Source organism: Colobus angolensis, unplaced genomic scaffold (assembly GCF_000951035.1).
Source record: "Colobus angolensis palliatus isolate OR3802 unplaced genomic scaffold, Cang.pa_1.0 Scaffold129, whole genome shotgun sequence".
NCBI classification, from domain to species: domain Eukaryota; kingdom Metazoa; phylum Chordata; class Mammalia; order Primates; family Cercopithecidae; genus Colobus; species Colobus angolensis.
Window position 1 is genome coordinate 1,645,810 of NW_012114141.1, and position 12,955 is coordinate 1,658,764.

At 39.1% G+C, this 12,955-nt stretch overlaps 1 protein-coding gene across 1 annotated transcript in view; it reads right to left on the minus strand.

The window, feature by feature from the left end:
* Window positions 1-12,955, minus strand: part of COL6A6 (collagen, type VI, alpha 6) — a 109,673-nt gene that overhangs the window by 24,371 nt on the left and 72,347 nt on the right. Inside the window, exons 28-32 of the mRNA XM_011933683.1 lie at window positions 8,597-8,659; window positions 7,468-7,503; window positions 7,320-7,356; window positions 5,351-5,362; window positions 857-1,350 (exon numbers count right to left, since the gene is read on the minus strand). Coding sequence (XP_011789073.1) covers window positions 857-1,350; window positions 5,351-5,362; window positions 7,320-7,356; window positions 7,468-7,503; window positions 8,597-8,659 — 642 coding nt within the window. The remainder of the gene's footprint in view (window positions 1-856; window positions 1,351-5,350; window positions 5,363-7,319; window positions 7,357-7,467; window positions 7,504-8,596; window positions 8,660-12,955) is intronic.

Genomic DNA, 12,955 nt, shown 5'->3' on the forward strand with positions numbered 1-12,955 from the left:
GATCCGCCCACCTCGAACTCCCAAAGTGTTGGCATTACAGGTGTGAGCCACCGTGCCCGGCCCTGCACTTTTTATTTAAGTTAAATTTTCCAGTGCCTCTTTGCTGCTCCCTGGGCCCCATTCATGGCCTCCACATGGAGAACAGAACATCGTGTGGTGCCAAGAGGCCAACTGGAATGACCCTTTGCTGGGCCCAGCAGGTCCCCAGTGATGAAGCCCTGCCACTGAGCCACTATTAACGGGATATTTTCAAGTTATCCTCAGTCGTCTTAATCCCAGGTGATTTATTTAGGAATGCAATACATTTCAGATTTTACTCCACAAGCTAAGAAGCTATAACTGGAATGGCTTTTCCTTTATAAATTGCAGGTCATTACGTAATTAGCGAAGTTATAAAATCAGCCAATTGGCTTTCATCACACAGCAACAATTACTACCCTAAGTGACATGTATGTTTACTGGCCTCCTGATTCAGTATCTTTAGATTCAGAGGCAACTCAAAGAGTAGCTCAGGGAAGCACTAGAACAGCAAACTTGAAGTTCTGACATTGCCATTTCTTAGCTGTGGGAACCGGGAAAAGTGGCTTAACTTCGTATGCTCAGTTTCTCATCATCTATTTTATACACACTACTTGTGAAAAGTAAACAGGTTAATGCAAAGACATTATCCCATTTAATAGAATGAGCTTAACATGTTCCCAGTACACAGTAAGAAATACTTATTCTACTCTGCCGATCCAGAATTTTTTAAACTTCCTAACAAATGACCCTGATTTTGAAGGCAAGGTAGTATAGGAGCTTCTGAACACAGGCAAGAAAAATAAGAATTGTCGTGTGAAAGGTTTCACCCTCATACCGCAAATGCGCGCCTGACCGAGGGCACGTTGCTGAAAGTGATCACCACGGGAATGATTTCAAGCGCGCTGAACTCCATGGCAGCCGTAGTGATGGACTGGGAATCCGCAGACTGACCGCTGCTGAAAAATGTGGCAATTCTTCTTGTGTGCGCCCCCGGAAGCGTCCGCTTGAAGACATTCCTGGAAATAAACCGCATTGCTCTGCCAATCTCCCGGCTGGAAGAGGATCTCTCATAAGGAATAGCTTCAATTTCCCTGAGAAGCTGATTCTTCTTGTAGGCATCTGAGAAGCGCACGAGGTGCCTGGCGTGGGAGTTATAGGAGAGGATGGCGATGCGCGCTCCCACGGGGCAGCTGTTCTCCCGGACTTTAATGTCTTTCACCAGGAAAGCCATCATCTCCTTCATCCGCTCGAATTCCCGCTCAGTGACATCCCGGGACTGGTCCAGGGCAAACACCAACTCGGTTGGGTGCACTGGGCATTCAGGTTTTCCTAAAAGACCATATCCCTTATCACATAGCATCCTTATTTATTTATTTATTTATTTGAAAAAAAAAAAGACACATAGAAGGCAAAGTAATTTTAAATGTTAACTATTCAAATACTTAAAGAGAGTAAGTAATTTAAGTACTAAAACATGTAAAATATTATATATTTAAATCTTGAATAATTATAGATGTTATTCTAAAAGCTGAGTCTGCTCTTTTGAATCAGGCCCAAAAGGAAAACATCTGGAATTCAGTTTTATCTTATATGAAATGTTAAAGTTGATTATCAAATTCCTTCTAAACAATAGAGCTCCTGGAAATATCCTTCACCTACAGAGACTGGATTAAAAGTATCAAGTTTTATTGGTGAAACTTTACTCAGTTAAACACATTTCTTCTTTTACTTAATAAGGAAATGTAATAAGAGTTAAAAAGGAATGGCTGTGAAAGCTCTGCTGATAATTTTAGAAAAATTGGAAGAAAACTGACACAGTTCACAGAGCAAAGCATGAGATGCAAAGAGAGTAGGCAATACAGGGTAGAGTTTGGCGCCCTTGGCCCAATCACTAACCAGCCATGTGACCCTGTCCGAATTACTCATCCTGTCTGTGCCTCAGTTTCTTCATCTGTAAAATGTGAGTCATAACATCACCTGCTACATAGGTCTGAGGTGAGCATTAAATGAATCAGCACAGGTAAAGTACTCAGAATAACAGAACTTGGCACATAGTAGGTGCTCAATAAATGTCAACCATTGCTGTTATAATTATCATGCCAGAGTTTTTCACTGTGAGAAATACATCACTAAAAGGAGACTGAGGAAAGCTTTAACAGATACATTTTTGTTTAACAGTTACAAATGCAAGTTTACTCAATAAATATGCCTTATTACTTAGAGAAACTGACTATGGTTGGTAAGCTCTCCTGTAAGTGTTAAATGCATATTTATGCATCTATACTCATTGGTTCCAAGTCATTCTAATCTCAGTACCTTGTCCTTGTCACAGCTGACAACTTATTTTTGATTATCTGATTAATGTTCATTTATGCTAGTTTATGATGTATGGATAGGAACAGTATCTGCTGATCTTTTAAGTTATTAGTCCCTGCCATGTATCAGATATCTAACAAATGCTGAATGAATGAAAAAGAGCTCAAAAAAGAGCAGTTATTTGCAACAGGTATAGAAATTATGAAAGTTTAATAACATATGAGATGCCCAGTGCTGGAATTTGATTGGTAAAAGGACACCCCAGTGATGTGTTTCTCTTGGAGAGGTGCCTCCTCTCATTCAGATATCAGCACGTCAGATTCAGAGATAATAAACACAGCAAAGACCATCTTGCTTTACAACAAGCTCAGGAACAGACTTGCTGGGGCTCACGTAGGCTGGCAAGGAGACATCCCTCTGCCATGGGCCAACTGGGCCTTGCCTACCTTAGTGCTAAACTATGACCTCCTGCCATCCTTGACTCCATGTCCTTCAAAGGCAAAAGAAGTACCAGTGAGAATAAATGTTCAAACCCAAATCAAACTGTTCATCTCGATGGAGACAGGAAATCATTTATTAGTCTCCAAGTCTAAATTACTGGGCTGAACAGATTTTTATAAACCGAGGTGTCGCTTTTAGAGTTTAAAAAAGTAAGTAGAATTAAACATGAAAGTGGTTCTGCTGACTTTTTTGGGGGTGGTTACTTGCATATGGAAACAAAACCAACAAAAATGCTTCAGATACAACTTAGAGATAAGGGTGGGGGAAGGTTCACAGCACTGGCAGAAGATATGAAAAAAAATTCAAGTTTTAGGGGAAAAATCTAAGAAATAATTCAGCTTCCAAAACACAAGCCCTAAAACCCAGCAAGCTGCCAGGAGTCCCAAGGATTCTGAAGAAGCCTAGGCTGGATTGCAGTGGTACCTAAGAGGCCCTCCTCAAGAAGGGAGGGACTGCCAGAGGCGGTTCCCCAACTAACATGGCTCTGTCACCACACACTATGTACTGAGGACTGCTACTTGCCACAGAGGAGGTGAAAGAAAGGACAGAGAGGCAAGGATCAGCCCAAACTACTGCCATGTAACCTAAACACAACACTGACGGTCCTTGTCCAGGTCACCATGGTATTTGCCTGAATACTACAGCCCTGTCTAAACTAGGCCTTTGGCTTTGACATTTCCCACCCTTCACCCTTGCCACAATCCACTCTCCCCATAGCAGCCCAAGTAATATTTTAAAATCAGATCATGTTCCTCCCCTACGTACTTTCAACAAACTCTTTAATACCCTCCCCATCACCATTCAAATAAAATCCAGCCTCCTTATAATGTGCAAAGCTCAGCTTGCTCTGGCCTCTGCCTATTCCCCATGTTTTTATGTGCTACTCCCCCACTCCCTGTATCTCAACCTTGTTGGGCTCCATCAGTTCCTAGGAAATGCCTACTTAGGTCTGTTCTGTTTTATGGCCTTTGCAAAGATGGCTCCTTTGGTTTTTTTTTTTTTTTTTTTTTTTTGAGACAGAGTCTCACTCTTGTTGCCCAGGCTGGAGTGCAATGACCTATCTCAGCTCACTGCAACCTTCACCTCCTGGGTTCAAGTGATTCTCCTGCCTCAGCCTCCCAAGTAGCTGGGGTTACAGGCGTGTGCCACCATGCCCAGCTAATTTTTTGTATTTTTAGTAGAGACAGGGTTTCACCATGTTGACCAGGCTGGTCTCCAACTCCTGACCTCGTGATCCACTGCCTTGGGCTCCCAAGTGGTGGGATTACAGGTGTGAGCCACTGTGCCCAGCTGAAAGATGGCTCCTTTGTGTTCTTCAGTCTAAAGTTTAATTTCACTGCCCCCAGAAAGAGCCCTCTGTCCAGAAACATCTCCCCCCTTACATTATCCCAGGACACAGCATCCTATGCTTTCTCTCTTTCAAACAGCACCTAATGTGCTGGGCTTCCCTTTATTTGCTTGTGATCTGGATCCTCCATAAGAACGGAAGTTTCTGAGCACAGGAAGCAGGTTCTTTGTTCAACTCTGTATCCCTAATGCCTGCTATAGGTACTGGCACTTACTAGGCTTTCAACAAATATTCTTAAATGTGTGGATAAGCAATCAGAGGACAAGGGTCGGTGGGCTTATACAAAAGGTAAAAGTGTATAAATGTATAAGAGGGTGATAAGTTTACACAAAAACATCATGTAAGCATTTATAAGATACCTGAAAACTAGCACTGAAAAATATGAAGCCGACTTGGTAATTAACATCAGACATGAGCTCCATGGATTTTGGCATTATCTGAGTTGCACATTCCACTTACTTGCTATCTGATCATCCCCACTTTTATTCTGCCTTCTGCATCTTAATACCTAATTAACCACTGGATGACAGAGATGCTATGACAGAGCGAGAAAATGAAGGGAGTAAGAAATACTATTTTTGGCCAGGCACGGTGGCTCACACCTGTAATCCCAGCACTTTGAGACTCCAAAGCAGGTGGATCACTTGAGCCCAGGAGTTCAGGACCAGCCTGGGCAACGTGGCAAAACCCTGCCTTTACAAAAAATACAAAAATTAGTCAAGCATGATGGCATGTGCCTGTAGTCCCAGCTACTCGGGAGGTTGAAGTGGAAGGATCACTTGAGCCCAGAAGGTCAAGGCTGCAATGAACAGTGATCAGCCTGTGTGACAGAGCAAGACCCTGTCTAAAAAAAAACCCCAACATATTTCTAAAACCTTTAAAAGGTGAATGGTAATGTTAGTCATTCAGATATTAATATCTTAATGATTTTTTATTAATATTAATAAAAAACAAATTGCTTGGTTGAGAAATAGCTGTGAAGCTCAGCTAAAACTGAGTGATTTATTGGAGGCGAGACTCTGCTACCGGTATGAGGCAGTGGCAAAGAAAGCCCAGATAAAATTTGTATCATTTGGAAGCCAATACATTGCTCTAACTCATCTTTTCCAGATGTATGACATTTTAGAGCTTGATTAAAGCATGCTGTAAATAAAGATTACTCACCACGTCTGCCAGCTGGGGAAGAAGAACAAAGGAGATTGGATTATTATTTGGTAGGAGAAGAGAGTTCTGTATCGTGCAGAAAACAAAGGTTCTATCCTGTCTGCTTTTTGTAGATGACTCAAAAATCAAGGCAACAGAGTTTGGAGAAAATGCAGAGTCTAACATCTTGGTAAAAGCACTATTCCTTCCAAAGGGAAGAAGATGTGAGAAATGGGACAACATACAGCCATAAATCAGCGGCCTGCAGCCGGCTGTCAAGAGACGAAGAATCTTTGCCTGGGAGGGAACATGACATTGCAGGGAGGTGTGCTGAATTTGGCAAGCTGAAAGGTCCAACCTCTTTCCTCTAAATTTTCCCCATGTAGATATCTATAACTATCATTTAGATATATATAGATAAATATATATATACATATACACAAATGTATCTATACCTATGTATAGTATATATGTATATACTATATATTATATGCATATTTATATGTTATGTAAATATCAGAGGTGGATTTACTCTGAATTAAATGAACACTTGCTTTAGACCTGTACTGTTCAACATGGCAGCCACAAGCCACATGCAGCTACTAAAATTAATTAAAAATTCAGCTTCTCAGTTGCACTAGCCACATTTGAAATGCTCAAAGTCACACGTGTTTTGTGGCTACTGAATTGGACACCACAGGGAACACTTCCATCACTGCAGAAACTTCTAATGGACAACGCTGCTTTAGACTTCTCTCTTGCAGGAGCCTCTTGCAATGCCTTTCTTGGGAGGAACCCTAGCCATGTTGTTCACACAATCACGTACTCTTATAAAATAAAATATGCAAAAGTTAATGGTTATGATTTCTCTTTTTTGTTCTAAATAACACTTACTTTTGAAATACCTTTACCCCCACTTTTAGATTTGTGATTTTGTATTGAGTCCCTTAAATTTTAAAAGATCAGGTTTCAACATACTTGGATCTGCCCTTGAGTCATTACAATTTACATGGTTCCTATGTCATAAAACCTACCGCGCTAATTGACCCCAAAACAACCCATCTTCATGACTCAACGTGTATGTGTTTTGGTTCCCATCATGGTTCTATTCTGCTACAAAAAGACAGAGTTCCAATAGACACTGCATTCAACGCTTTTAAATGTCTGTCTTTGAGACCAATATTCTCTACAGAAATAGGCTCTAATTTATTTTTCTTCCCCCAAAATACCTAGAGGAAACTTTTGGCTCCTCCTTTATGTCTCATTTGGAAAGTCATTACGCATTTGTAGATGAACACTGAAGAGTCAACTCTCTCCTAATCTTGCACATGAAATTTTTTTTGATGGTATCAACACATATTTTGATACAACAGGCTGCCAGAAGGGTTTAAAACAAATTCAAATGAGCATTTGCCAAACCAAAATATCATTTTGATTTTAAAATTTTGAGAAAGATAAAAAAATACTGGCAGAATGAGTATTACTATGAATTTTTAAAACAAATCAATCAGTCCAACAAAAAATAATCAAACATCTCTTTCTGGGAAAGGAATAACAAACAACAAACCAAAGTCAGGACTCCCACCCACCAGGACACCCTATTATCACAGCTGCTTCTTTCACATCAGGTGAATTCAACTCTGTCAGTTACTGTCAGGCATTCATAATCATCTTTTAAAAAGTTCCATGTGACTCTCAAGTGACTGATTTCACTATTAGGTGAATTCAGACATCAAATCTCAATTTTCTTTAGATTAAAAGCACTCAATAGATTATTTCTTACTGCTTGACATGGGTTTCAATAGACATGATAGCAGCCAGAGAGGGAGTTAAAAGTCACCAGTATATGCTGACTCAAAAACACATGCAGTGGCATCTCTAATTTTAAAGAAATTGGCTGATGAACTATTTCAATTCTGAGTGTAGAGTTCTCTGTTCTTCTTGTATGAATGCTGACAACCTGGGTGATCATTTTAAGCAGGGTACTTACGACTGCGGTCTCGCACATACTGAATGAGCTCACATGTCTGCAGTTTAAAAATAAAACAGAAACAATTAAACAATAGGCCCTGAAGTTTAAAAATAAGTAAATTTAATGGAGCACCCAGAGCACTCTGTTGTAGTCGGGAGATACGTACAGAAAATGAAGCCAAGCCTTTGGCTCCTTTCACACCCTAGGAAAACAAACAAAACACTGTTTTAATGACTCTAGATATACACATCAGTAGCCAGTGTGCACCAACATCGCCCTCAGAAAGTGATAACTTTCAAAAGTTTTATTTTCATTAAATTGTTAAGAGGGAAAAAAGAATGCAGGTAGATACTCATTGCCTAATTAACAGTAACATTCTGGAAAGAACAAACTTTAAGCAGCAAGCTTGGTGCACACAAGCCTTGAGAGGCCACTTTCTTCTGGGTCCATCTCTGGATAACAAGGGTTGTCCAGAATTACAAGGATGGAGCTGACAACCTGAAACTTACCGCAGAGCTCTGGAGCACGCCTATGCCTCAGGACTAGCTAAAGTGAGCCACACAGGTGCAGTTGCCCTCTTTCATAGCAGAAGTTTCAAGGTCTTCAACCCCCTTTCTTTGAGCCACTGAACAGCAGCCAGAGCTGAACCTTAATCTGTTCCCATCATTGGTTAGCTGACAAAAGGATCGGATTCAATTTGGACATCTGGAAAGGTTATCTCAACTACCTTCCCAAAACTACACACACACACACACACACACACACATATATAAGTCTGTCAGAGTTTGGGATAGAAAGAACTAATGGAACTGGTTTTAATTTCATGTGTTCAATCCCATCTTCAGAAGAGGAAGAGTCTGGCTTCTTTCAAAGAGAGACACCCAAGGGAAAAAATGCAACAGAGTCCCACCCGAACTCCTGAAGCAAGTAAGTTCCATGTGAATGCAGCACTGATCACAGTCACTATTTATTTCCTTTCACTTCCATTCATTCAATGATCATTTATTACTTGTAGAAAGACTGCACAGATACAGAATATAATTGAGAACTACCATTTTAGTCTAAATACTTTTGATTTCCTCCTTCAATTTCCCCTCTCTCTCAAGAGATGTATTTAATCAGTATGTTTTCTCCTCTAAATATTTAATCAGTATTTTCTCACCCATAAAGGTGGGAAAATAGTGGCCAAGAAGCAGAGACAGAAGGCATGCACATTTGGACAATGAAGATTTCATGCACTGACTTTTTTTTTTAGTGGAAAAGGACCTGATGTGGTTTATAGTTTTTCTACTTACCTTACGTCCAGGAGGTCCTGGTTCCCCAGGGGATCCCATCTCTCCTGGAAGCCCAGCAGATATCTCAAAGGAGAATTTAATTATTTAAAAATTATATTTATACATGTGTGTATGTGTGTGTGTAAATTCAAATGTAAAAAAATTAAAATTCAAAGGTGAAAATTTGAAAGTGAAAATTTCACTTTTTAGAAAATTGAGTTTTCCAAAAAACATAAAGAAGGAAAAAATATTCCCAGCAATACCTTCTTCCCCAAATAATCCTCATTAATGTTTTGATGTCTTTTCTTATTTTTTTATGGTATTAAGACATATATTCCTTTTTAAAACTCATTTGAATCATACTTTTCTCTGTTACCTTTTAAACTAAATTTATCTCTGGACATTTTCAGTTACTAAATATTATTTGGCAAAATCATTTTTCACAGCTGCATACTATCCCATCACATGGTTGTACCATAGTTTAGTTAGTCCCTTACTGTTTGTTGTTGTAATAGGCAATGCTATTACAAAGTTAAATGCATCACTCTGATTATTTCCTTAGGGAAGATTGCTAGGACTAGAATTGCTGGTCAAAGGAAAACTTTTTATCTAAATGGAGTGGTAGGTAACTAAAACGAAAAAACAAACAAAAAGCAAAATGTCTAGAAAAACAAAATTGAAATACAAAAGCTTTTAAAACAACAGAAACACAACCATTAGTTGGAAATATTGTAATGAAATGGGGAATAACAGCAATAAAAACAACAGTTGTTATCTGCTTACTAGATGTCAGAAATATTTTCATGTACATTCAACAATACATTTATCATAAAGCTAGGATTTAGTTTAAAAATTGGATTATTTCTTTCTTCATTCAAAATGCCACAGGATTTACAACTTTTACAGGAATGAAGTTTAAAATCAACTTAATTTGTAAAAGCATTACCTGTAAAACAGTAAATAATGATTGATATCCTTTGGGCATTCCAATGATATTGACAGTGTGCTTGGTTGAGTGAAAAATAAAGTATTTTTATTTAGAAGATAAAGGTTAACCTCCAAGGAGAAAACAGCAGATTGAGCACATGTATTTACTTTCATTCCTTTCCAATATCTTACTAAAATGACAGTAAGTAGATTATTTTAAAGGCAAAAAACAATGGTGGGGAGAAGGAGAAAGGAGATGACAGCCATAAAATGTGAGTCTGGAAAGCAAATGTGTAAGTGTTAAATGACTGAATAGACCTGAGAAAGTTGAATCCTAAGCCAGCCGCAGGGAAAGCCAAGAACCAATGTGTTTTATATCATACGTCCCAGAAGGCCGAGGATTTGGCTGCACCGGGAACCTCCAGAAGAGGTGAAGTAAAGGTATTTAGGTGAAAATCATTTTAGAAATCCCCAAATCTCCTCTGTATTCTCAAAGATTGCGTGAATATCCCTTTTCACACCCTAGCAACAAACAGAGGTAAAACCGAGGTGGGACTCCAGGCTGAGTTGAGAACCTACAGTATCCGAAACAAGGAGAGTAAATGAGGGTATGTATAGTAAATGTGAGAGTCTCCAGCTCTCCTTTTCCGTATGGCTCCTAGAAAGCTGGCAGCCAGACCTTTACTCTCCAGGTAGGAAATTTTAAGAAGTTTTTTCAGGAGAACTTCACTAGACAAAGAAGAAAGACCAAAAGGTATTGATTTCAGAGGTTTGCTAAAGATTTTAGCTAGATCACTCTCTTTGGAAAACTGGTAGTTGACAAGCCCCATCCATGCTCTCAGAGCTTCCAATCAGTCGCTTTTTTTTTTTCTTTTTGAGACAGGGTCTCAGTCTCACACAGGCTCGAATGCAGTGGTACAATCTCAGCTCAATGCAGCCAAGACCTCCTGGGCTCAGGTGATCCTCGCACCTCAGCTTCCCTGGTGGCTGGGGCTACAGGCACATGCCACCACACCTCGCTAATTCTTGTATTTTTTGTAGAGACGGGGTTTCGCCATGTTGCCCAGGCTGGTCTCAAACTGCTGGGCTGAAGCAGTCTGCCTGCTTAGGCCTCCCAGATTACAGGGATGACAGGCGTGAGCCACCATGCCTGACCCCAGTCAGTCTTTTTGTCTTCAATTCTTAACTATGAAGAAATAGCTCACTTCTGAAACATCTGAGTAATAGAGATCAAAACAGAAAGGAAAATAAAATGCAGGAAACAGACTATGTTGGGTAAAAAAGACAAAAATATTTATATTCTTGGAAAGGTAAGAGAAGATATTTTAATCATGAAACAAAAAAAAGTATGCTATAAAAAGGAACATTCAGAGAACAAACACAAGCTCTTGAAAATTCAAGTATGAAATACTGTAAGGAAACTCAACAAACTCTCCCAGAAAGTAGAGCAAAAAGACAAAAAACTGGAGGATAGAACAGAAAAAATAAGAAAATTAAAGGATTATACTAATATGCCAAATAACAGATATTTTATAAATAGGGAATAGAGAATATAGAGGGCAAGACATCATCAAAATAATTGACCAACACTTCTTTGGAGGACACATATTTCCAGGCTCCTAGTGCCTATGAAGGACCCACCTAATGCCCAGGAAAATGGATAAAAATGGACATCAACTCACAAAACCCAGGAAATAGCAAAACACTGCAGAGAAATTACGCAATAAGGTGCCAGAGAGAGAACACTGGCCACATAAGGAATCAGAATGGCTTTGGACTTCCCCAAGCAACAAAAGAAGCTAGAAATAATGGAGGAATGACTGCCTTCCAAATTCCAAGAAATTAATTCCATCCCAGAACTGTATACCAGCCAAAATATCCAATCACATCCTAAGGTAGTACAAATTCCTTTCCGATGGTGGCTGTTTCCAAAACTACACCTTTCATTCACCCCTTCTTAGCAGGCTACTGGATGAGTTTTCCATGAAACAAGGGAGAAATCCAACAGGAGGAGTCTGAGAATAAGAATGAGAAGCAGAGATCCAGTGCAGAAGAGAGACAAAGGGAAGGGTAAAGGTGAAGGATGATTGCAGTATGGCAGCTGGGCACTAGCCACAGACGAATCTCCATCAGGTGGGTCAGGTTGGAAGGCTCTGGGTCGGGACTAAGTTGGAGAGAATACTTGCCTCATCTAAATGTTTTCAGACAGGATTTAGATAAAGTGAAAATCAAGAAAGGTACATCAGCAACTTTTATAGCAGGAGGAAATCAGTTCATAATGCTTAAAATTTATAAATCAAAAAAGTAAGAATGTAAGTATGACATTTAGAGACATATTGTCAATTCTGAGACAAATCAGTTCAGAAGTGAAAGCTGTTGTTTCTGGGCAGAAGGAAATGAGAGTGAGTGAGGGGGTGAAGGATTTTTTTTTTTTAATATAATAAACTTTGTTATTTGACTCTTTAAACCAGTGGTTCTTAGCAAAGGAGAATTTTGCCTCCTTTTATTTCCCCTGGGACATATGGAAATGTCTGAAGGTAGTTTTGATTGTCATAACCTGGGGTGTGGGGAGGACAGATGGTAGTTGATGCTGGAATCTAGTGGGTAGGTGCCAAGGATGTGGAGAAACATTCTACAATGCATAAGACAGCCCCTCAACAAAGCCTTATCCAGCCCAAAATGTCAATAGCGCTGAGATGGAAAAACCCTGCTTTAAACTATGTGCATGCTTTTAAAGGTGGTAAAAAGAAAAACAAAATGCATACAAACATACACGTATACACAAAATAAAACAGGTTAAAAATCATGGCAAAATTTAAAAAATGTTCTTTGAGGAAAAAAAAACCCAAGGTGAAGATTTAGAGAATTTAAACAAGGAGTATCATCATTCAAAGAAAACTGAAGAAGCATTCAGAATTTAAGCTGAAGTTTTACCAAAATCTTCCAATAGAAACTTCAGCTCTTTCAGAAAGAAAACCTGGATTTTTTCAGTGTCTAAACTTCAACTTCAAATCCAAAAACATTAATGTAAATGTGGAAAAAGTAGCTGGGTGGGTGGAAACAGCAAGTTACAAACAGTGATAAATTGTCCAATGTAGAGAACAAAAAAAAAATTTTCAAATATTTTCAAAGGCCAACAGAAAAAGTTTGTTTCCCATTCGTTTATTGTCTTTAAAAATGATTAATGTGCCTTTGTGGGGAGGGATCCAACCATGAACTTCTTAGCGTGCTTCTGATGTTCAAGGTTAAACTTCTTCATTAACAAGCCAAGGGAAATAAATGATCCAGAGATACTTCAATGCAGATGACATCTGGATTAATTTGAAAATCTTTTCCAATTATTTTTCTAATTGTATCTGTCTTCATCTTTTTTTTAGAGCATAATGTTAATGGATAGCCGTCCAAAAACATGTATGAGGACAAGCATTATAGCTGGGAAGCAGTTCTTGTGGG